We start from the raw sequence: 25,178 nt of genomic DNA on the forward strand, positions 1-25,178 counted from the left end.
TTCTCTAAATGTGACAGTTTTGATCATGCACTGCTTTTGTCATTGCAAATCTAAATAGGACTGCTTTCCAATTTCCAAAATCTAGCCTCAACATATTTAAGATTAAGTGTTGGATACATTAAATAACTGGGTTGTCCTGTGTGGGGTTTTTCTTTCAGAGAATTTCCTCTCTGTATCACACCCAAACCCTTGTCTTAGTTAACAGAAGTCTCAAATTCAATTTTCAATTCAATTCAATTCAATTTTATTTATATAGCGCCAAATCACAACAAATGTCGCCTCAAATGTGGCCTTCAGGACAGAATTCAGAACAGGTCCTATCTTCTTCTCTGGCCCTTATCTCACTGGAGTGTCCTTCGCAGACCATATAAAAATCAGAGACACACTCTCTTACTTTGTTGTCACTGCCAAAGACAGACATGCTGCCTGCTGTTGTAAAGCTCTGCTGTGGAATTTCCTACCCACATATAAGGAACATAGCAGGTAAACCTTCCACAACCTACAGAAGGACTTTCTCCTTTTTATTCCTATTCATGCAAACAATGCATTCTCAGTAAGTGTCCTAAGCTGTTTTATTTTTCATTCAATCATGCAGGACTTCAACGCACCGCCATGGCATGCATAGGTCAGGAGATCACGCACCTGCAGCAGTGGGGACAAATCCAGAACCACGGGAGACAGCAAACTGGTTTAAATCATAATGGTAAAACATAACTGTGTTATTTTCATTAAATGTTTTAGATTGCATTTGCCAAAATATTACAAACAGCTGTCTTTTGCAGAGGCCAAGCCAAAAGATATAAAACCTGTGCCAGCAAAAGAAGATCAGCTGTACGTACGACATGGACAAGAAGCAATGAGGAAGGCTCTCGGTATTTTGGAGGAGAAAGAAGGATGGAAGTTTGAGGTTGCTGAGGTAACATCTAATTGATAAAAATGCCATTAAAGCACTTTCATCAAAGTTCATCAAAGGTCACCGCTCTCTGGAAAAAAAAACAGTGGATCACAAACCTGTGTTTTTTTCCTCTTTAGAGTAATGGCGATGCGATCTGTAGCAAAGTGATGCCAGGGGGCAGGAAAGTCTTTAGGCTGGAGGCAGTGTTGGATGCCAGTGTGGATGAGCTCTATAACCTCCTGTTTGTCAGAGTTGAAGAAATGCACCAGTGGAACCCAAGCATACAGCAAATCAAAGTGAGCAACTCACCTTTCAACAACTTGGAAACTTGATCAACTGCAAAACTTTAAGCTATAAAAATACCAGAGTTTAAACATACACAAATACTATTTAAGGTATATTCAAAGTTTTCCAACATGTCCTGTCTGCAAATTAGTCTTTATAACCAACCTATAGTTGTCATGCTGCATATTCACATCAACAAATGCATTTTCCGACTGCTACAAAAAATCTATACACACAGGTTTTGCAAACGAAAAGCAAATGCTGTTGGTTTCGTGTGTTGTAGGTTCTAAAACGTATTGGTCTACAAACAGTTGTCATCCACGAAGTTTCAACTGGGACAGCAGGAAATGTGATTGGACAGAGGGATTTCCTGAGTGTCAGACACAGCTGCAAACAAAGGTCCAGCGTTTATCTTGGAGGAGCAGCAATTCAGCTGGAGTCATTCCCCCCTCAGGCAGGCTTAGTAAGGTACGTCTGCAGACGAGGCACTAATCATTCATTGTCATATCTAAAATGATACTCAACAGCTTGATTGAACTTTTTCTTATATAAAGAGTCTGAGTTAATCTTAGTCATCCATGAAGGGAGATAAATTGTCTTGTTGCGCTCTGACGTTTTAATTTTTCCATACAACCTCAGGTAATTTCAGTGGAGAAAAAAATATGAGGAGAGCTAAAGTTAATTTTCATAGCCAATTATATATTAAATGCTGCTGGGATGCGTTTTAGGGAAGCTATGTGGCAGTGATGCCAAACTAAATATTAATACAAGCATGATTACTTGTCTACAGTGATCAGTGATAGAGTGATGTTTAGTAGGTATCGTAACATGTTCCACAAAAATAATAGCTTGGGTTAACTGGGAAAGTCATTAGAGCTGACATCATATATTATGTATTAAGTAGTGAACAGAATTGAAAGTTTGCCTAATGATGGTGCTAATTATAAAATGTAGGAGTCACCAGTAGGTGAATTTCATTTGGAGGAGATCATGGCTATTTGTAGCAAGTTTTATTCCAATTGCTGAGATATTTTATTATGTAATCTTAAATGATCAACAGATGGGTCAAAGTTGGTGGGAAGAGCAAGGTAAATCTTAGTTTAATACATTAAAATACATTTCTGTCTGAGGTCAACCAACTCCTCCAAACCAAACTATGCACATAGATACATCTTAGGCCCCTGAAGGTTGTTATATATATCCAGTGTTGGGGAGTAACGGAATACATGTACCGCCGTTACGTATTTAAAATACAAAATATGAGTAACTGTATTCCGTTACAGTTACCGTTTAAAAAGGTGGTATTTAGAATACAGATACTTTGTTGAAATAAATGGATTACACGGCGGTACTTCCCTGTTTCATATTGTGGCGGGTCAGGACTGTTTGGGGTTTTTTTGACACCTACTTCTGTTGTTCCAGGCGGCAGCGTTACGGTTGCCATGGTTACAGGGTGACGCTCTCTCTGCGTGTTTCCTGGGTGAGAGAGGTCTTTTTGTTGTTGTTGTGCTAAGCTAATAGGCAGAATGCTACAGGTATAGCTCTAAAGAATGTAGCATCATAGGCAGTGTAGTCCGTGCTGCAGGGAGAATGGACTGCCATACCCGTTATGTGTCTGTGAGCGAGGGAGGGAGAAAAAGGAAAAGTAGCCTACGAGCTGTCATCGAGCAAAAACGGGAGCTGGAAGCATGTAAATATAATAATAACCACTGCAGCCAAGAAGAGTGCCTGACGAGCCCAGCTGTAAGTAAGCTATTAAGACTCGACTGTACACTGTGTTTGTGTTTTCCTCCAAAAACAATAAGTTCCGTTGGAGCAGCCTTTCAATGCCTCTCTCTGTCTCTCGCTAGCAAAGTTGACCCAGACAACAAAGTAAAGCTAGTTTTCGGCTACGAGCCCCACACAGAACCCACCGTATTAGTCAGAGGTCCCTTTACTACGGTTCGGAGCCGCGGACCTTCAGTAACAGTAATAAATCACAGCAATAGTACATTCATGTAGTTGTAAACAGCATGATAATATATTAAGTAATCCAAAGTATTCAGAATACGTTACTCTCATTGAGTAACGTAACGGAATACGTTACAGAATACATTTTAGGTCATGTATTCTGTATTCTGTAATGGAATACATTTTAAAAGTAACCTTCCCAACACTGTATATATCATATTTTATCATACTATTGCCAATCAAACCACCTAGCAACAGGCTAGCTAAAGGCTTTTTAGCATTTATGCACCTTTAATAGCTTTTAAAAGAAATTTGAATTCCCTGGCCAACAGCATGAAAAGGCCAAAGAACCACATGCACTGTATGATTACTGATAATTAAAATAAAGACAGGCGAGGCTAAAAGAAATTTGAAAACTAAAACGCATTTTTTTGTGTGAGTACAGAGCTGACAATGGACCAACCTGCATCGTCATACAGGCCCTGGATGAAGATTCAACGAAAAGTCGCTTCACGTGGCTTCTTAATATGGACGTAAAGGTAAATTAATTAATTAATAAATGTAAATCTGCACATGCAAAATAATGCAGGGTTCTATTATACAGTACACGTATACAAACTGCCCATTTCACATTGTATATGTTAAACAACTCATGAACAAAAACAATGTACACATTTCCTCTGTTTCTGTAAAAGTGAACTAAATGAGAAGATTTTTCTTATTGTATTTCTCAGGTTTTCCTTTTTAAATCCTGTCAGTAAATGTAATGCACTGTGTACAAGTCAAAATCTCAGTGTTTGCTTTATCAACTGCATCTCATGGTGTTTTAGAGCTGATCGAGAGTGCTCTTCCCTCATAGAGATGGTTGAGCTAAGAACAGCAAGAAAAGGCCATGAGATGTGGTTCAAAGCTTGGGAAAATAAGTGGACTCTGTGTTAATATTATTCAAAAGCGAACAATATCTACATATGAACAATGCATAATTATTGTACAGCAGCAGACCACCTACCTGCACCTCACTCTCTCTTTTTGTTGTTGACTGACAGTCAACAAATACCATTCAGGCGTCTAATAAATGTGACTTTATTCTCAGGGCTGGCTGCCAAAGTCTGTTGTCAATCAGGCTTTGCCTCGGGCGCAGCTGGATTTCACCAGACACCTCCGCAGACGTCTCAGCCTTGGCTGACTCAGTCACTCAGTCTGTGTGACACCCACACGACAGTACCACCTTGTCATTGCTCACAGAAGAAGATGGGTGGCACAGTGAATGCCTGGTTACTCGGCGAAATGCTACAGTTTTAAGGAGATAGGAAATGCAGCGTCTAATTTTTACACAGCAGAGCTGGCGGAGATCAGTGCCAGCATGGCAGAAGAAGACTGGCTTCTAATAGGAATTATTGTCACATTGTGCCACTCAAACCTCATTAAGATTTGATTAAGAGGCATCACTTGTCTCTTGATACACCCTGTATATGACTGGACGTAGTTAATAAAGTGCTTGAATGTGTTTCAGTGCCTGCGATTTATTTCTAAGAGTTAGATCAGACAGAGTGAATGTGTGAACTGGATGTTTTTGATTGAAACACACTTAGTCATGATGAATGCGCACCACTCAGGGGAGTAAAAAAGATCAAAGTAAAATATAACTGCAGTAAATGGATATGAGCAGAGGAAAGAGCAAAAGCAACATCTTTCAAATGTGTTTTACTTTGTTCACCATACCACTTAAAAATTCAATAAATATTAACATTAAAGCTTTCATTTAGGTACGTATATACAAGAATTATACAATAAAAATAATGACGTTATGAACCGCAATGCAGGACTGGTGTAACAGTACGCCCAACCACAGTGTGTAGACAGCATGGCCTGTATTTTGCAATTGCAACACAACTTTTCATAACTTGAAATTTACACTATATACATTATTATCTGAAAAACATCAGTTACAAAAAAAAAATATATCATAATGCGTTATATTCTGAAAAGCATTTTAAACCATTAATTGACTGACGTCCACAAAAACAGACAGCGGGCATGCTACAGTGGGGTTGGCTTGCAAACGGTCATGATTTTTCCTGTCAGTGAGGATAATCAGAGGTATGTCGGACACCAAAAAAGAGCACCAGGGATAGAGAAGCCACTGAGCTCCCTGCCAGGAGTGATGGCATGAGGTTTGGAGGGTACCTCCAGGATAACTGTAGAATTCAAGAGTGCTTGATTGTGATCAGTTAGAAAGGTAATACGATTATACCATTGTCTTGGATGTATATTTAATAAGCATATTCAATTTGTTAAAAAGCAAACAAACATCAAGCTAGGAGGAAAAACAGCTAGAAATGTAAGAACATCCGATAATCTGACAGTTGTTTAAATAATAATTTGGTGTAATGACTCTCTGAATTTAGCTTCTATCTTTAAATACTTGTTTTTAATCATTTAATTTGCTTTTAGATCATGTCAAGTATTTTAATTACAATTCACTCTTTACCTGAATTACCTGAATGCAGTTTTTACTAGACTGGTTGAGCAAAGATTAGCAGCTCATAACAGATCAAGGGTAAGCGACATGACCACATGGCTAATTAGCATATCTTATATATGCACATTTATCAAGCTATTGCTCTTTTGTTATTAATGAAGCTAAATTGACACTCATACTCTCTGTACCGACAGAAAATGAGTTTTTTAAAGTAAAAAAAAAAGTTCAGTAGATGCTTAGTTGTATTTCCCTGCAACGTTTGACTAGGCCTTTAGCTAGTAACTTAGTCACAACAGTAAAGCAATGAAGCAAAATCTATGCCATGCCTGTTAACTCAACCTCTTGATGTGTTTCTGCGCAGATATTATAAGTGAGAAACATAGCACGGAAAGAATCTTTACTAGAAATCAATGGCTAAATTACCTAAACACGCAGGCAGATGATTGATTTTGTAATTACATTGTTGGAACTGCGACAGCAGGTATTGGGCATTCGGGCAAAAAGAGGAGCTGAGGTGTCAACTGATCATCACCTAGTGGTGAGTTGGATCCTGTGGCAAGGGAGGATGCTTGACAGGCCCGGCATGCCAAGATGTTTAGTGAGGGTGCGCTCAGAATATCTGCTAGAGGCCCTAATATATGACATCTTCCTTTCCCACTCAAACTTTGACAACATTCAAAGGAGGCAGAGGACTTTAGTCCGAACAGACTGTTCCACATCTCCATTGCCAAGGTGGCTTTACAGAGCTGTGGCTGCAAGTCGGTTGGCACCTGTTGTGGCAACAATGGGGATAAAGGGAGCTGTCAATTTCAAGAAGGAGCCCTATCAGGATGGGTTATCATCTGGGACTTCAAATGAGCTCGAGTAGGGGGCCAGGGAGGTTTGTGATTAAACTACTTCTTCTGCAACCCGAACCCGAAGAGTGGAAGAATATGGATGGATACTGTATATATAAATGGAATTAGCATGGTATTTGATAGAATACGCCAGGTTAATACATAAGACTTTTTTTGCCAGGGCTTTTTGAGTTTAGACCAATAACTACAACATAACAGCTAACCTGCCAGTCCTGTAGCTACTTCTTGCATTTCATATGTGGGTAAAACTGTCATAAAATGGCAACTGGCAGAGACAATGACACTACACAGGGATAAGGATTTTTTTTGTCTTTAAAAAATGTAGCTCTATATTATAAATACAGTATAAGGTTTATAATTATTCTGGTGGCACACTCCAGACCCCATAGCTGGCACGTGCACCTCCAAAACCATAGTCTACGACCTCCTTATGTTCACGAGTTTAATAGTAGTTCTAATGCACTTGAAAAAACAACAGGCTTGCACAACTGTACACAGATAAAAACATGAATGTAGCAATGCAGTCATCACATTTTGAAGTCATTTTAGTTTACAGCACCTTTGTTTAAACTTTGTTTTTGTTTTTTTCCATTTCATATTTGAAGCACACACGGCCGAGCGACGCCGTGCGCCAGATCGCTCTGAAGTTTTGATGAGGTAACCACCACTGGGCTGGTCTAAGTTCACTATCATGGACAGAAAAATAATAATAATAATAATAAAAAAAAAAGAAAAACTTTGAGTAAATCACATACTGCAAAGGGTGTGCTGATGTTTGAGACCATTTCACCGAACAGCACATTCACAACATTGTTCACTGTTCATTTCTGAGCCGACAAGTTTCTGTGACTGGAGTCCCTCTCTGATCCTAAAGTGTCCCTTCTTGATCTTGCAGCAGCTGGGCCTAAAGTGCTGTTTGGGCTGTGCTCTTTAGAGGCACCACCACTTGAGTCTGCTGTAGGCCGTGGTGGCCCCGGAGGTAGAACTGGCCCAGCATCTGAATCTCTCTTTCCAGCAGTGAGAAAGGATTCGCTGGTGGGATGCTGGGGCGGAGCAGCATTTGTCTGTGGTGAAGTTTGAGAAGTGGCAGCTGTAGTTGGCACCGGGGTAGTGAAAAGATGCCGTCGAGTGATGGCTTTAGTGGTTTTTGCAGGGGTCTGTGTTGTGGTGACATGAGGTGGCTTGGAAGAGGCAGGATGAGAAAGAGCTGAGATGTCAGGTTCAGCTAAGGCTACTGGGGTGTGAAAGTCAGGAACATGGGTAGTGAGGCTTTCTTTCTTGTCACAAGACTCACAGCAAAGCTTATAATATCCAGGGATGGAACAATACCGGGCAAGGACCTCCATTTGGCAGAAAATCGATTTATCCCCCAGACATGGCTCATCTAGTAATAACAGGACAATGAACATCACTAAAAACTCAGGTGAAATGAACATTTCTACTTCTACTCTGTTTATATTGATTTCAGAAAAAAATTGCATTGTAACTTACTTGAAGAGATTTTTTGGACAGGGTTTTCTGGAACTCTTAGATAGACAGCTTCGTCTTTTATTGTAGAGTTTTCCATTGTTTGTTTGTCAAGAGAAGACCCTGGATGTCCTGAAGAGTGTAACGGCAAAAAAACAAACAAACAAACAAAAAAACTGGGGTTAAAAAGAAGCCATGACAGAAAAAGCTTCTGGGAATCTGTTTCTTTTACAGAAAAACAGAACTTTGTTGTTCACAGGACACGGAGCGCAAACTGGAATTCTTTGTGTGTTTTCAAAGCACATAATTTTCTACTTACTGCCAATGCAAGGAAAAAGAAAAGAACTGAAAGAACTGGAGGCACTCAACTCTTTGAAGAGGAAGCAAACGGAGAAAGGCTGAAGAAGGGCACTGGTGCAGAAATATTTCTGGTCTTAAAGAAGTGTCTTTGTGTGCACAGGATATTTAATACAAAGAGCATTAACAGAAAATGTATTCAGTCCTGAAAAAAAGTGTTTGCCTATGTGGGTCTCAAGGGTCTTATGCAGCAATCTTGTTAGCATTAGTGAGACAAAGTTGTTTTTGGAAGATTTCTGCTCATGTTCACGAGGCAAATCTTGTGTTACACTACACTTCTCTAAAATCTACTGCCAGGATTATGATAACATGTGCAAGACTCATAATGCATTTACTTGTCACAAGTCAGACGCAGAAGCAGTGTCCTTTTAATGGTGTATGTGAGACTAGTAGCAAGGTGGCCAAATCTCTCCTCTATTAGCACGTACATGCATGTGCATCTCACCTGAACATGGTCCCAATTTGCAAATGAGGATTGTTTCCGGTTTCTCGCCCTCGCATTCTCCAATGGTGTTGTCACTGGTCTTGCATACCACCTGCCTCTGCTGAATGCCTTCGCCACAGGTCACCGAGCACTGCGACACACCCAACGCACACAAACACACACACAAATATGTTTTATTTTCATCAGCTTTCACCGAGAACACTGAGAAGGAGAAGAAGAAGAAGAAGAAGAAGAAGAAGAATATCCTGTCTCACCTGAGACCATGCCCCTGTCCTCCACTGGGCAGGACATACAGTATGGTTGCAGGCTTTCCTTATCTCTGGACGTTCATCAGTGCAGTGTTTGCTGTGGACCACTTTGTTGGTACCATTGTGAAGTGCCTGCATGCACTGCACCACCCTGGTTTGGTACCCGAGTTTTCCACAGGTCTTACTGCAAGGACTCCACTCTTCTACCACCCACCTATCAAGAGAGCATTGTGTTTGAATAAAACTATCCCTCTCATTCCAAATTTAAATAACCTTTCTACACTAGTTTTTACATCCTCACTAAAATGGTAAAAGTCATGTCAGAGTGGACATACGGTATGAAAGCAATTTTAAAAGTGCTCATGCTGATAGAGCTGCAGTGCTGTAGTTTAAAGTCACTCACGTGGGCTGGCTGCAGTCTTGGGTGTTGCAGCGTTTTCGGATGGGTTTGGGCTTTTTGCTGGTTTCACAAAAGTTACGATGCACCAAACGGCTGTCACTCTTCCTCCTGCATCCATATTTGGTGTACTGTATGCCTAATGGATATAAAATTACATAAGGAATGTACCAGCAAGACTATAGTTCATATACTATGTGACCTCCATAACTTTGTAAACAATAATTTTATATAGAGTCCCAAATTTTCAGAGATTCAAAAGTAATTGGACAAAGAAATTCAACTTGTAAAAAATCTAATTTGACGTTCTTGTTCTTAAATGTGTAGCCAGTAGTTTGCAGCTTGTTGTAAACCGTCTGCATTGATTTCTTGATTGTAGTCTTTCACAATGATATGCATACCTCCTTAAGGTAGGTAAGGTGCTCTTAATTCTTCTCCTGCAGAGAAATAATTCTGCAATCATGCATTTTTGTTGTTTTCTACAGTCTTTCAAGCCTTTTGGTGATGCTGAGCTGGCTAGTGCATTCATTCTTGCAAACACTAGAGTCTCGATTTAGACAATCCCAAAGTTTTTGCTCTCTGTCTGACGGGTTCATTTTAGTTTTCCAATCTAATGATGACCTCCTTTACTTGCATCAATTTCTCTTTGGACCTCATATTAAGAGTTTCAGCAGCTACTGAAGTTCAACAAGTTCAACACTCAGAATCAACTCCAGATCCAGAACACGGAAACAGGCTTCATCTGGCCATGACGCTTCTTATCAGTCAGTTGTACAATTATCTTAGAGCCTGTGAAAATAGGGGACTGTGTATAAAACTGGTGGTAATAATAAACAGTTATTATTGAATTAAAGCTGAATATCTCCACTTCAATCACATCTTGATCGCTTGATTTAAAATTGCCTGTATGGATGCACAGAGGCAAAAACACAAATAAATAGTAGGGTCAAAATGTCTGAGACTACACAGAAAATCTGTCAAAGCTTAAAATAGTCAAACAATTGGAAGCAAAGTTGAATGATTCTGGACTCTTTGTTGGTAAATATATCATCCCATCAGTGCATTTAGATAACACTTAGGCGTGTTTGATCAGTGCATCAAAAGTAAACCCTCTAGTAGCAGTTTGCTTTTTTGAAATATCAAGTTTTGAGCTTAAAAACCTGGTTATTAAGAGACATTTTGGTGGGAGGAAACATGAAATCAGAGCTAAGTAAAAGCCTCAGAAACTAAAGTCTCAATCTAAGTAAGGTGGGGCTTTCTCACAGTGAAATCTAGGCTTGAAGCAAAGTTTTCTAAGAGAGCACTGCATGACAGTCTACGCCACTTTGAAGAAACTGGATCACTTTATCTAAAGCAAAGGTCAGTCAGACCAAAAGAGATCACAGCACGAAAAAATCAATGCATCCAGCTTTGTGCCCTAAGAAAGAAAAGCAGCTAAAGAAACGAAGACTTCAATCAACTTCAATCAAAGTAGTCTCAAAGGCCAAAGACTGAACTAATCATCTGGAGAGACAATAAATGCTTGGCCTTATATTTCTGTTATTTTTTCATGTCTCCCCCCAAAAATAGATATTCATAATTCATAATTAATTCATTCACAATTGTGTGTTTTAAGTTGGAACATCAGAAGTAAATTAAATGCAAAAATATAAGAAATAAAACTCCGGTGGAACGGGTTTATTATTGTTATATAATTATGGTATATAGTAAGCTATTAAAACCTTGAACTGTTGTAAGTCGTTTTATTTCTTTAACTCATTAATTTCTGTAGTTGCCCAGATTTATCTTTACTTTTGTTTGAGCCTACGCAAAAAACCTGCAGCTTCAGTACATTCACTGACCTCCCCCACAGGGTTTGGAGCACTGAGACCAGCTTTTCAGTGCCCACTCATATGTGTCCAATTCGGCGAGAAGAACATTATTGTTGGTAATAAGTGGTAGCAGGTCCTCATGTATGATGTACTTATATGTTAAGCTAACTTTTGCATCTTCTTCCTGAGGAATGATCTGCAGCAAAGTGAACAAACGTTATTAGAATAAACAGAAGTTTGGAAGGACAAACTGAAGCTCGGAAAATTTACTCGATACACTCACCAGGACTATGATCCCTTCATGCAGAGGGCCAGTTGTTTTCAATGTCTCCCTCTCACCCTCAATGAAATACTCCCACTGTAAACCGTTTTCAATGAAGGTCTTTGATTTGGCATCTTCACTTTTTTCATTCAGTATGAAGTTTCCAGTTACTTGATTCTTCACAGCTGTCAGTAATGAAGAAACAGATATTTTATGGAGGCACAGGGAAGCCCAAGGGAAGGGATGTACAAATTCAAAGTTGGGATCAACCCATTCCCACCACAGAAAGTTTGCTCTAAGCAGAGAATGTGTCAATATGCCATTGTGGCTTTCTGACACCAGTTCTTCCAACTTGTGTTTTGTTTTGTTAGAGGAGAGAAGAGTGGCCCAAAAAGGAAGATGGTTGGCTTGGCTGAAAGCTGTTTGTACCTGACTCATCAGTCACCCCAAGGCTCATACTAGGATGAAAAAATGATCACTCTGTTATTTTGTCTCCATAACTGAAGACATTTCAGAGTGTCCTCCTTTTTCACATACAGCTTCACACTGTAAACTGCACACAAGCAATTTGAAAGTCATTCGCTTTGAAGTAAGGCATAAAAAAACCATCTGCTGTTTTCACATCACTGGAGTTGTACGTACGATGTAACCTGCCAGCTGTGCTAATTGCACTTTATATTTCACTTTAAAAAATACACTTTTTCCTGCCAAAGTTTATCTATAATGTATTGTCTGTATATAATATAGACTTTGGCTTCTCTGGAAACAAGGTAATGATTACTTTCTTCGGACCTTAACAAAAATCCTTTAGCATTCACACATGCAAAAACCTAAGCGTGCTAATTCATTTTCTGCTTTGTTGCTTTCGGGGCGTGATAAAAATGTCATATCTGAAAGAGAACACTGATCCTCCTCTTAACATATATTAATGTCAGTAGAGCTGAGTCTCCTGCCATTCTCTTTAATGTCATATTTAATTTTAAAATTAATTAATTAAATTTCAAACATCAAATGGGCTTTTAAAACTCCAAATTTTGCTCTTCAAAGTTTGAAGTTTGCTCTTTCAAAAATGTGGAGTCAAGATCTTTAATCTCTAAGGCAGTCGATGTCAAAACATTGTTTATAAAAATGTAAAAAAAATAAAAATAAAAACTTTAAAGAGAAACATTTCAAACTCATCCTGAGGTTCACTAAACATAGTCCCTAAAAATGGATAAACATGCTATTTCATGTGGTAGGCTACAGAAGCAGAGGGCAAAACAGAAGCAGGATATTTACAAATGGGGAAACGACACTAAATCCAACTCCCTAACTATGCTCTCATTACGCTTGTGCCACCAAAACATATCTGAGTCACAAGATCACCAGCACATGAACTGTTGTGTCTGGTACCAGGTAGTTGGAAGCAGATGCTAGACAGAGAATCCAAAGAGTCTGAGGCTGGTACAGCATCACTGGCTTCTTATTGTGTTTTCTGAGCAGTTCCTGAGCAATTTGTGGTGGGGTGTGCATGCTATAGGAAGCTATATGAATTATTATTATAACATTTTGTAGTTCCTGATGCATAAGTGTTATTAAACTTGCACAAACAAAAATAAAGTCCTTCTTCTTTTAGGGGTCGCTACGCCAGATCATCTTCCTCCATCTCATCGTAGCATTCTCTTCTGACACATCAACACGTTGCATATCTTCTTTTATTGCATCCATGAATCTTCTTTGTGCTCTTTGCTCTTTTACTCCTGTGTGACAGCTCCATATATTCCCACCCTTCCTCTGCACATGTCCATACCATCTCAGCCTTGCCTCTTTAACTTCACCTCCAACCACTCAACCTGAGCTGTTCCTTTGGTGCACTTATTTCTAATCCCATCAAGTCACTCCCAGTGAAAATTCTCCTATTCTCACACATCACGCCTGACACTCATTTCTACCCAGTCCACCCACCCTACGCTCTTTTTTCCACCTCTCTTGTGTACTGTCCATTGCACTGTATGGTTAAACCCACGTATTTAAACTTATCCACCTTCACTACATCTTTTCCTTGCAGTTTCATTGTTACTCTTGTCCAGCACATACTTCCACCTCTCTAGGCTCATCCACCTGCACACCGCTCTCACTATAGATCGTGAAGTTGTCTGCAAAACCTAGAAAATCCCTATAAAGTTTCTATAAGATGCTATTAGGTCATATTATTGCTAATAATTACCCCCTTATTCACTTAATCACTATTCTGTAAATTTTACTTCCATCAAAGAAACCTCAAATACTTTCTGTGAGCTGACTCTGAAATCTCTTTCTTACTGAGAAAATATGTTGCAATCTGGTTTACAAACCTTGACTTCTAATTTCACAAACCAGCCCTATTATTTTCAGTCAAAAGCATCAGATGTTTCCACACATGACAAAAATGTGGGACGCACTCACCAATTATATGAGGGGAGGTCTCGTTCTCCTCAATGACTATGTGGCGGGCCCCTATTGGGATGTCAAACATTTTCAGCATTCCTAACAAGGCAAAAAGAAAGAGCACAGTTTAGCCCGGCGCTTTAAACAAGTTGTATTTTTGGGGGGCTCTAAAGAAGCCAATTATTTCTAAATCAAGATAATAAGACAGGGTTTTGATTAATGATAAAGGCTGGTACATAGGTAGACTGTGGCTAAAATATAGAAGAACTAGTCATTAAATTCGTTCTTAGCTAAGGGTTTAACATCCATTTCACCACTGTCCTGCCCCTGCAGCTGATAGTTACCGTTCTTTTTAGGGGTCTTGGTGAGTGTCAGCTTCACAGTGCGGCAGTGAGAGTTGTCTCCTTCACAAACTCCACATTTATCCTCTTGTTTGTAAGACCCAACTTCCTTGTCACAGCCTACATGCTGTAAGGAGAAAAGGCACAGCCAGTCAATCACATCAGTGGAACACTGTGACTGACTTTTACAGAGACGCAGATTGTTTTGCTGGGAGAATGATGCCATGGAAGGACAAAGCACGTGTCTGATTTGGGCGGTGCCTTGTAAAATATACTGCATACTGGAAACATGTCTAGACATAACAAAAGAGCAACCAAAACACTGATTGTCTTCTCTACATCGCTGCCACACTGGGCCTAAGGTGAAAATGGAGACAAAATAAAAACCATGTCAAGGGGCAAAAGGTGATGTATTCTATTCAATTCACTTACACTTCAGTAATTAAATATCTATATATAATTTTAAACAACATTGCCATCATTAAAATAGAATCTACTAAAGGTCACAGCAGTATGACCCCTGGTGTAAAGCAATGCATAGATAGTGCATTAATAAGACATGGGATTTATTTTGAGGTGTGAAAACAGAATAAAATTGCTCTTATATATAGCTTTTAATTTCTTTATTTTAAAATTGATAGTGTACTTTAGAAACTATTGTTAAAAAACAGTTATGAATTTCAAAACCTAAGACAAAATCTCTTCCATTTAATTTAAAATGTAAACAGCTTACTGCTTATCACAGTGCAAAATGATATAAATGCAAAGTCTGAAGACTTAAGGTCACTGACTTTTTTGTGTGTTGTAGTAAAAACCACAAGACGTGCCTGATTATCTCATTATGTCTTAAATATGTCAAAGTTTATGTTTTTGAGCAAACGCTTACCAGGCACTCTCCTCGAGCGCAAACACTGAATGGGTCTAAGTAGCTGCATCTTGTCCCATCATGCATCACCTGGTTCATAGATACCACCTCTCCCGTTTCCTTTGACTGACAGCTCAGCTCACATTTACGGGCCTCTGAAAGCACATGAAAACACATTCATACGCACCCTGATTATCAAATGTGATAAAGACATCCGCAAGCTCTGACAGTCTGATAACACCACCATGACTCTTAATGTTCCTGTGAAAAGCTGCTAATGCAAATACCATCTGTCCTCTTGCTGCTGTGCAGAAAACTTTCAAGCTCACCAATGAAGCAGGGAGCCAGCTCTTACCATCTGGGTGCTCATAAGGCAGCCAGGTGTGCTTGATGTTTTTATGGTATTTGTTGCTTCTCTGGACGCACTGCTGAGCACGGAAGTCCTCGTAAGGGCCTGCACACTCCTCTGTGTTGCACATCTGGTAGTCAAACGCAGACCCGGGGCAATCTCTACCACCGTAGGCAGGTCTGATCAAGGACAAAAACATGATGCTGTTGAGCAAACTTCCTTTATAATGTTCCCAAAGATCCAAACGTCATTTTTTGGGCTGTAATTGAACAAGACTAAAATTAGTCTGTAACTGAAGAAGCTTCTTATATGAGAGGTGAAACATCTTCGAGCAACTTAAAGAATTCCAGACGCTTTTCTTTCCAAGCTCCTTAGGCTAAAATCAGTTGTAAGTGTATTACTATTAAATATTTGAAACCTGATCCATCCTCCTAGCTTTAAAAAAGAATATGGATATTTAAAAAAGCCTAAAGAATATGTTTGAATTCTGTAATTTGAATTGTAATACACCAAAGCTGTATGCAAATTTTTGACCTAGAATAGACACTTTGCTTTTGTTTGGTTTTTTTTTCAAGTCAAACAATACAAATAAAATCACTTTAACCAAGAAACATTAAAAGAAACTTGTTGAAATCTTTAAAACACTTAAAAAAATTTTTTTAAATGTTCCAGGCACAAAAGTTTAGGAACCCAAAAGGTGGCTATTTAGCATAACATGCTCTGTCACTGATATCACAGCACACAACTACAGAATGTTATAATAATAATTCATATAGCTTCCTATAGCATGCACACCCCACCACAAATTGCTCAGGAACTGCTCAAAAAAACACAATAAGAAGCCAATGATGCTGTACCATGTTGTTCTGAACACACAACATGCTAAAAATCAATTTTCTGTTTGACTTTCTGGAAGGACTGCAGGAACCTTTCCAGTTTCCAGTGCAATTGGCTGTTGCACATCAGTGGGATTTACTTACAAATCCTCAGCCAGGTCCACAAAGTTAATTTATTTTCATTTCATCTAAACATAATAAGTAATAGTGCACTGACTTTTGATGAAAGACAGATTTTCATGATATAAGTTAACAAGATATTACTTTCTCAAGGGTATCCAGATGTTTGCATACAACTAACCATTAACACTTCAGTGCTATTTGTACAGTTATTGTCTTTTATTGTAAAAATTTAATTTGCCAGAGGTTCGAGTTACTGATGTCAGAACACCTGTAAGAACACCTCCAATTCATTCAATGAGCCCCAATGAGCCAGAACTATATCTAAGGGGTCAATGTCAGAAATCTCTAACTGAAACATCATGCTGTAAATAATGTCACGATTTACACCAGTGCATTTCCTGCAATGGAAAATCAAACTGTCTGCTGTGCTAATCAATCCCATATATCAGCAGACTACAGTATGGCCTACATACTATTTGTCACGGTGTGTTGTTGTGCAGTTCATGCAAGAAATCAATCTGCTTTACTGACAAGCTCTAATTAAAGCACTGAGTGACAACATTTCTACCAGCTGAGTATTAGAAAAAAAGAAAGTAAAATTTTTCAAAGTTGAAGCTGTCATCTGCAGTTTCCTTTAGTTTTTACCTTTTGCTTCTGTATCGTGCGAATCACATGTTGCACTCTCGAAAAAGGATCATCCATGTAAACGTTTTGAGTTTACATGGATGATTTAATTTACTCACAAACTCCAGATTTAAAATTCCAGACTAGTTCCTATGTAATTTACACAAAAGGCCAACACACAGTGCCTTATGCGTGAACAGGTCATCTGATTTTAGCCTTAAAGTTGGTTAGGAATGTGTCTTTATTACAGTTAATGAAAGAACATCAACAAAAGAATCTGCACACTTAAATCTTATGTTCCTAAAATTAGAACACATTGCAGATCAGATCAAATCTGTCCACTGAGAAAAATCCAGCTGGAAAAATCAGTGTTTCTATTGGGTAATGAGTAAATACATTATTTCTAATAACCAGCTGGGGGCAAAGAGCTCTGGCTGCAAAAAGAAATAAGGTGGCAGTGACTGCTACTGTATGTTAGATATACTCTATGGTCTCAGCAAACACTAGTTTGATTTACCGAAAGTTCGATTTTTTTAATATAACATGTTGCGTACAAGCTTTGTTCATTCTGTAAGTCATGATCCCATTTAAATAAAATATACAATAAAATAGGGCACGAGAGCCTGTTTTAGGGTTTGGCTGCCTTTTCTTTTACAAGCTGATACTGCATTAGCATTGAGTATGTGTAATTCCTTTATTTGTTTCTGATTAAAAACAAACAAACAAACAAAGAAAATCCTAAAACGGTAATGGCCAGAATGTAAAAGCTGAGAATTCCAAATTTAACTTCAACAAACAATGCGTAGTATTAGAGATGCAATCATAATTATTGTGACAAAGTTTTTTACTCTAGTTAAATTGACTCACATCCTCCTTAAAATCATTTTCATTATCTTTTGTGTCTCCTTTCCTGTAAAATGCACTACTTAACTTCTGTACTACTTAAAATTACTTACATTATAATTTTTTCTTCTTTCCTGTAAACAGCTGTTATAAGTTACACTGTTAAAATACAATGAAATCACATTTAATTCTATTACACCATCATAACACCTCACTTTGACCTTTCTCTTCATTAATAGTATAAACTCAGTATGAGGTTTTTATAGTTTTATAAATAAATTAATGAAACCAAATCTAAGTCAAGCTTAACAAACCCAGGACTGGATTAAAAAACGTCCCTGAAGCTCTTCATTCACACTTATATAGTACATTAACATCTTTTAGATGAATACTGATGATACCGTGAGATCAAATACTATTTTTTCACTATCTGTATAGCTTTGTTATTTTCTGTTTTTTTCTTAGTTTTGCGACATAGATTCAGCTTCCTTGTTGCTGTAGCACTCACGGAGGATTGTTGCACAGTCTGCTGCGGGAGCGAATTCCACCTCCACATGTTCTGGAGCAAGATCCAAACTTTGACCAGGAACTCCAACTTCCATCATGGCCCTGAGGCTCCTGGCTGGTTCGCCAGATGCAATGACCCTTGAAGCACCACTGAAAATCAGTGTCCATTAAAAATGAGAGACAGGGGGAAAGGAAGAAGAAAAGAAAGGTCAAAAAGTCCAAACTGATGACATTTGGCTTCTCTGAAAATATTGCTCAGAAACTCTATTTCCGCTTCCTATTTTTAGAGAGTTACACAGTTTTACATTGTAAAATTACAGATGATTCAGAGACATTTCCTACCTTTCCTGGTGCACACTCCGTTCCATCCACAGGAGGACCTTTTTTAGTTTTACAAAAGTACTGGTTGTCAGGGTGGCTGCACCACAGCTGCTTGCAGGGGTCATAGGTTCGAAACTAAATGAGCAATTAAAAAGCAAATCTGAGCACTCATTCTTTTTGGAAACATAGATAAGCAAACATAGTTTTTCCCTGCTAAAAACCAGAACTTACTCCTCTGCAGAATTAAAAAATACTGATTAAAAATTGTTGACTATTCTATTTATTTTAATTATGTGGTTATTATATGGTAGAATAAATAAATAATTCAAATGAATAAATATATATATCTTGGGGCCGCAAAGGTTACTTACAGCAGTGCACATTTTATAACCAACACCAAAATCAAAGCGGCACTGTTCATCCATTGAATAATTTATTCCAGGGAGCTCAGGAAGCTTGGGCCACTTATGTTCAAAGGGATCATCCAGCAAGCAGTCATAGGAGCTGAGGAAGACATAATAAGAATAATAAGGACATAAATGTTATGTGCAATGCGAGGTCAGGAGCAGACCACATATGAAAAGAGAAGGAACAAATTAATTTACACAACAGCTGTGCAAAGAGCAAACATACTGGATGTATCTGTTGAGCTCCTGCTTGCTGCAACGTGACCAGTGATAGCGGTGAAAAGCTGCTTGGACAAGTGGTGCCATGATGCTACCCATGCTGGTCTCATCAGCACAACGATTCCCTTGGCCATCATGCTCCATACCCAACCTGAAGGGCAAAAGCACAGAAGAGCATAGATTGTGATCACAGCAAGAGATAAAGTCACAGCAAACACTATATTCTGAATTCTTTCTGTTGTTATGCACTACGAATACAACAGGATTGCGTAGGAGTAAGCAGAGTTGTGTACTGCACCTCTGCACTTTCTGAACACTGATTGAAATTTGGAAACTGTCAGCTATCATAATTTTTTTTAGTTCTTTTCCAAAATTACAAGCTTGTTCGATTTTATCTAAGTCACAGCAGGTTCCCCAGCAACAGCTGTCGGTATAGATGAAGAACAAACACAGAAACATCAATTTCTAAAACATTAACGTCTACAAATTAAACCATTTAAAAAATAACTTCAAGTACTCTTTAATTATTCTTTTTATGGAATAAAATCTGAATTCACGTGTCTATATGCTAATTATGAAGGTACAGGTAGCAGACAGCCAACATAGATTTGCACGGAGAATGGCAAGAGCAACAGGCTCTTTTCCAAAGGGAGAAAAAAAAATCAGCCTACACACACATTACTGGGTCACTACTATCACACTAATGCTACAGCACTTATTAAACTGTTACATACTGTTTACATTTGATAGCATTAAAAACATCTTACTATTTTATCCTAAAAATTGATGGCTTTTCCTAAAAGGAAAATATTAAAAATGTCATAACATACAAGTTATACATGTTTTTGTGAATTGACAATATTATGGGTTAAATTTGACATGAACTGTATCCATTCAGATGGATTTTAGATCTATCACTGTGTGTCTGCTTAAGAACAATTGTGGTTTTAGGAAAAAAACTCCGTGTGGTTTTTTTTTTCTTTTTTTCCCTGTGATTTTTGATGTTTTATTTTGTTTGGTGGAATACTTCAAGGGGAACCTTGACACGGTCTGTATTCCCACAACTACTGCATAGGTCCCCATAGAGGTTATAGTTAGGTTTATTTTATGTTTTCATGTTTTGGGTAAAACAGGACATGATATTTTGTGATAGTAGATGTTTTCCCAACTAAAACAAATGCTGTAAAATCAAAAAAATATGCTCTCCCTGCTGTAAATGAATTCATTAATCATCTGTTTATTAATGTCAGATGGAATATTTATACGTCTAAATAGATTTGCAGTTCAAAATGTGGAACAAACACTTTTTATGAGAGAATTCTTGACCCAGCGCAAAGCTGACTGGGATAATACTGTGAAGAATTAAAATGTGAACAGTATGTAAGAGTTAAATCATACAAGTGTAAAAATGTCACTTTGCTATTTTATTGCACCAGAATCTGGAAACTATAAAACAGCCATATTGTTTATACGCTTTGATTATTGTATAAAGTTATGGAGATGGCTGCCAGTGGTAGATAAAAATTTATCATAAAAACAATCAAAATGTTGTCTTTTAACATAATGCAAAATAGAAAAACAATTTTCTAAAATGTTGAAATATTTCTTTGAGAGATAAGTTAGTGGCTTAACTGATAGAAACCGGACAGATAATGCTTTACAAAAACAGGCATGGTCAGAGCACAATCTTAGCAGGCTAAATGGTGGACAAGTGAGATTAGAGGAGAGTGCATGTGCAGGTGGTTATCAGCATCGGACTTATGATTCCCTTAGACATTTTTATGGAAGCTGTGCTTTTTAAATGTTAACATTTTTTTTTACTGTTGTTTATTTGATATAGAGTAATTGCAAGCCTCATTAAAGCTGCGCTCCAGGAACACCAACCTCCAGTAAGAAAGTACAGAAGCTCGATTAACAGGGGAGGTAAGCTCTAAATTGAACTATCAAGTTGGTTAAGCTTTGTGGACACTGTATTTGAATGCCAACAAAATAATTGCCTTCTTTTCTTCTTTTTCATGAGTTATTCAAACACTGAACTGAACCAAAATGTCATGTGACAATCTCATTGGTTCACGCAGTGATGATGTCATAAGGACACTTTTGGACATGGAGTGAGTGTCAAGAACCATCTGTGAAAGACAGTGGAGGCTCTGTCATGGTTTGGCATTTTAATCTGTGGTGTTGGGGAGTCTCTATCTAAAATTTATGGAATTATGAACACAGAAAAAAATGTATTCACTGTGTTCTTACAAGAGTTTGTCTAAAAGAGTCTGTTTTGAACAATAAAGGTGGTAATGCCAAATACTAATCTTAAAGCTCATTAAAGCTGTACTAACTTGCCATGAGTCTGTGCGTTTTTTCACGTGTTTCAATAAGCCAGTGCACCTATTTTCCATTTTTCCTCCAACATATTATGAGGGGTTACTAAAGACTTTTGTATAGCACTATAATCAGAATCAGAATACTTTATTAATCCCGAAGATTAGGGAACTGTTAATAAGCAGCTCCATACATTTATTGAATACACCAGCCTGTTGCTACAGTAACTTTTAGCCTCTTGCTACCTTAGCAACCATTGACCTTGACAGCAGGAGTAGATGTATTGATAGAATAATGGTTAAAGTATATAATGCTTAACCACAGGTTAGTTTAAGTACAATTAATTCTTCCCGTTCTCATGTTTTGTGTCTACACAAAAGGCACACAAAGCATAATGTTTAAAAAATACTGCTTTCATATCTATGTGTAAAACGCAGCTGGAGATCAGATTAAATGCTTTTTCACAACAACAGATCACTGTTTATGTTCACAAACTACAATCACACAAAAACTATTAACTTAAATGCACACAGAAAGATCTTGTTAGTGGCCCTGCTGGGCATTCATCATGATTCCATTACTCACACATGGCCGGTTTCATGAGCAACCACAAAGGCAGAGGAGAAGCCATCCTCATGGTTCAGAGTGCAGCTCCTCAGTGGGTGGCACATCCCCGTCACTGGGGCATACCCTGAGCGACACAAAAGACCACACAGCCCTGATAATCAAGAATGAAAGTGGTGACATTCTCATGCAGTGCAACGAAGTGGAAAAAGATTTCTAAATATGGAGTAATTGCATTCATTGTGAAGGTTTTAATCTGTTTTTGGTGAGCAGCTGGCTGTCACACTGGCTCTTGAGTGTGTGTGAGTTATAAAGAGAGTGATGGTGATTGCTCAGCTTCTTTCAATGAAAAAAAAGCCCCACATATCTGTGTGTTTACATTGTGATTTATCAGAGTAGGCTACATTCACACAGTGGCACTTTCATTCATTTAAGGTGAACGAACAGAGGTAAAATATTTCTAGCAAATCTCTCAATAGCAGCAGTAGCTGTACACAGCTTGCATATCAAACATAAAGAAACTCCCAAAGCAGTTTCAGAAGCCTGCCATCATTATTACCCAGCAGACACCTGGTTGGTACCACAACATTTCACACAGCCCACGAGGACGACAAACTTTTAAGCAAAGCACAGACATTAAACATAACTCGATCAAGAGGTGTGCAGCAATTCAGCTTAGTGCGAATCAGCTTGGATCAGAAGCACGCTCATTCTGGCCTTCTTTTTTTGCCACAGCTTCCAGATAATTTACATGCTTTCTGACCATCAGAAGACTGTTTTTTTTGGCATGCAGGTAAAAAAGCAGAAAATGCAGCAGGCAGACAGCTGGTGATAAAGCCATGTGTACATGTCAAGTTATTTGAATGTCTGCAGTGGGTTATTTCAGTCACAGCAGAGTGAGCTTTAGCTACAGCATGATGACGATGCCTTTATGAAGAGAATGACTAGAGGCTCTATTCATAAATGAAAACAAGATGGACACATTAACACTGAAAGTGAAGTTGCAAAACATGAAAGCAGATGTGGAGCATGACCCTTTATCTGAAAGGCAGATAAAAGGAATTCAGGAGAATGCTGATTACATTCCCATGAAAGGTCATTTGGAGCTATGCACACTGAAGCAAAAAAGGTGCAGCAATTACTACAGTAATAAAAAAAAAAGTGTTTCTCTATGGCTGATGTGAAGATTGAGGAGAGAGGTGGTGTCCGCCATCTGGTTGATAAACTCAAACACTGAACATCTTGGGAACATCATGTTAAATCTTTTGGTGCCAAGGAGACCAGATCAAAAACGCTTTCAGAGGATTTAATCGGTAACATTTTTAAAACGTGGCAAACTCAATATCACCTAATGACACCATTTAAGACAACTTTCTGCATCTCCTGTTGCTCCATTAACTTACTCTATTTACCCAACAGCCCATTACTTGCTTGGACACAAAATCTACCATCTCACTGCTAAACTTTCACAAGAATGTGTGAGGTCTGCTTGTGACCCTGAGATGCAGCACAGGGTTCAGCCCAACCTAGCTCAAGGTATCATAGAAACTAGGTTTGTTATGAACACAACACAACTGCAGCTATGGTAACACCTAGAGGTGTGACAAGCAAACCAGGTAGCCCCAGGCTGTCCGCGAAACATGACACGTGCTCTATAAAAGTTAAAAATATACACAGGTCAGTGCAAGATATTGAGTGAATGCAAGCACAGAGGTTTGTTCATTCGGGACCCAGTGTTTTCTGCGGGTTTGGCTGTTCACTTCAAATTTTGTTTTGAAGGACTGAAAAGAAGAAACAAATGGTGAGGCATAAAACTAGGAGAACAACATGTATAGCACAAATTTGCTGCAAAATGACTGCATACATGTACAGTAATATTTGGATTGACAATAATCTACTGAAAGCACAGAAAAGTTCAAACTGAACTTTCCAACAGTCACTGAGTAAAAAAAAGAACAATTAGTTTATATAACTGGTAAACTAACAAACATGTTCTGTTTTTTCTCTACATGCCAAAAACCTTCTTCAATATCTCAATTTGTCATTTTTCCAGGGTGGCATCAATGTCAAGTCAGCAAGGTTTTGGAAACAACTCAGCAGTTATTTTCTCATGAGGTTGCCATTTCCGGAATTGGGTTCAAGACCTCAGCTGCAGCCCCCACTTTTATATTTCCATCAACCTTACCTGGGCAAGACTTGAAGCCAACCCCTTTGTGAATGGAAGCAGATATCAGCACTCAGTCTGCACAGGCCTCGATCGAGAAAAATACAGTACCTTGCATACCTGCGGGACCAAAATCTTGCCTTGTGAGGAAGATGGCGTGATCATGGTACTCGGCATGGTCAGGGTCGCGGCGCTGCTGCGTGTTGGCCCATCGGCACACCTGCTCCAGGCTGCGAGATGGGTTGCCACGTTCGATCAGGCTTATAGACTGCAGAATGAACAGGACCAAGAAAAAAACGTTATCAGACTGTAAAAATAAATAGGAGGGTAACCCTGCCCTTCGCCTTAACAAGACTAATCACCCTTTTACCTTTACAACAGTGCAGTAGATGTACTGTCATTTGAAAAACTGTCAAAGAAAATAGCTGAAAATAAGTTATATTTTTTGTGCATTTGAGGACAAAAAGGGACATGTTGGTTAGAAAAACAGGGGAACCTTTAGGATTACAGGTATTAGTTTTACTTTTTGCTAAATTGCCAGTGATTATGAAACAATTAATAGGTTTGTAACTTGTAACGTTCACATGTCCAGCAGACATTTTAATGGTGTAGTATTATAATCTCTGAAGGTGACATTAAAGAGAAAACAACTAAACAGCTAGCTGTAGTGGCTAACAAACCTCTAGTTGATACACAACTTGAGACAGCACAAGCACACAGGCAGGTACACAGCCCGTCTGCTCACTAGCAGCTGAAGTAGCTGAGTCTGCAACACTGAACAACTTATGAGAAATTTCAAGAGATCAGTAGCTGAGAAAAGTCTACCAGCAACTA

The 25,178-nt window shown here is 38.5% G+C and overlaps 2 protein-coding genes across 3 annotated transcripts in view; one reads left to right on the plus strand and one right to left on the minus strand.

Moving 5' to 3' along the window:
• Positions 1–400: 400 nt before the first annotated feature.
• star2 (steroidogenic acute regulatory protein 2) lies at positions 401–4,637 on the plus strand. The gene is made up of 7 exons (XM_006791110.2): positions 401–483; positions 596–703; positions 783–916; positions 1,033–1,191; positions 1,464–1,648; positions 3,576–3,669; positions 4,224–4,637. Exons 1-7 carry the CDS (start codon positions 420–422, stop codon positions 4,314–4,316), a joined length of 837 nt encoding a protein of 278 aa, XP_006791173.2. The 5' UTR covers positions 401–419; the 3' UTR covers positions 4,317–4,637.
• Positions 4,638–4,830: 193 nt separating this feature from the next.
• Positions 4,831–25,178, minus strand: part of adamts14 (ADAM metallopeptidase with thrombospondin type 1 motif, 14) — a 51,937-nt gene continuing 31,589 nt past the window's right edge. Inside the window, exons 6-22 of one of the 2 annotated variants that reach the window (XM_006791109.3) lie at positions 24,465–24,612; positions 22,202–22,307; positions 19,305–19,448; positions 19,043–19,175; positions 18,693–18,806; positions 18,352–18,500; positions 15,424–15,596; positions 15,090–15,223; positions 14,207–14,330; positions 13,881–13,961; positions 11,478–11,641; positions 11,225–11,390; positions 9,390–9,522; positions 8,993–9,200; positions 8,739–8,868; positions 7,961–8,068; positions 4,831–7,853 (exon numbers count right to left, since the gene is read on the minus strand). In XM_006791109.3, coding sequence (XP_006791172.2) covers positions 7,291–7,853; positions 7,961–8,068; positions 8,739–8,868; positions 8,993–9,200; positions 9,390–9,522; positions 11,225–11,390; positions 11,478–11,641; positions 13,881–13,961; positions 14,207–14,330; positions 15,090–15,223; positions 15,424–15,596; positions 18,352–18,500; positions 18,693–18,806; positions 19,043–19,175; positions 19,305–19,448; positions 22,202–22,307; positions 24,465–24,612 — 2,778 coding nt within the window. In that variant the 3' untranslated portion in view covers positions 4,831–7,290. Of the gene's footprint in view, positions 7,854–7,960; positions 8,069–8,738; positions 8,869–8,992; positions 9,201–9,389; positions 9,523–11,224; positions 11,391–11,477; positions 11,642–13,880; positions 13,962–14,206; positions 14,331–15,089; positions 15,224–15,423; positions 15,597–18,351; positions 18,501–18,692; positions 18,807–19,042; positions 19,176–19,304; positions 19,449–22,201; positions 22,308–24,455; positions 24,613–25,178 lie in introns of both variants that reach the window. The other variant, XM_035907916.2, reaches the window with a different exon arrangement.

The sequence above is a fragment of the Neolamprologus brichardi genome, chromosome 8, assembly GCF_056152115.1.
Source record: "Neolamprologus brichardi isolate AB-2024 chromosome 8, ASM5615211v1, whole genome shotgun sequence".
NCBI classification, from domain to species: domain Eukaryota; kingdom Metazoa; phylum Chordata; class Actinopteri; order Cichliformes; family Cichlidae; genus Neolamprologus; species Neolamprologus brichardi.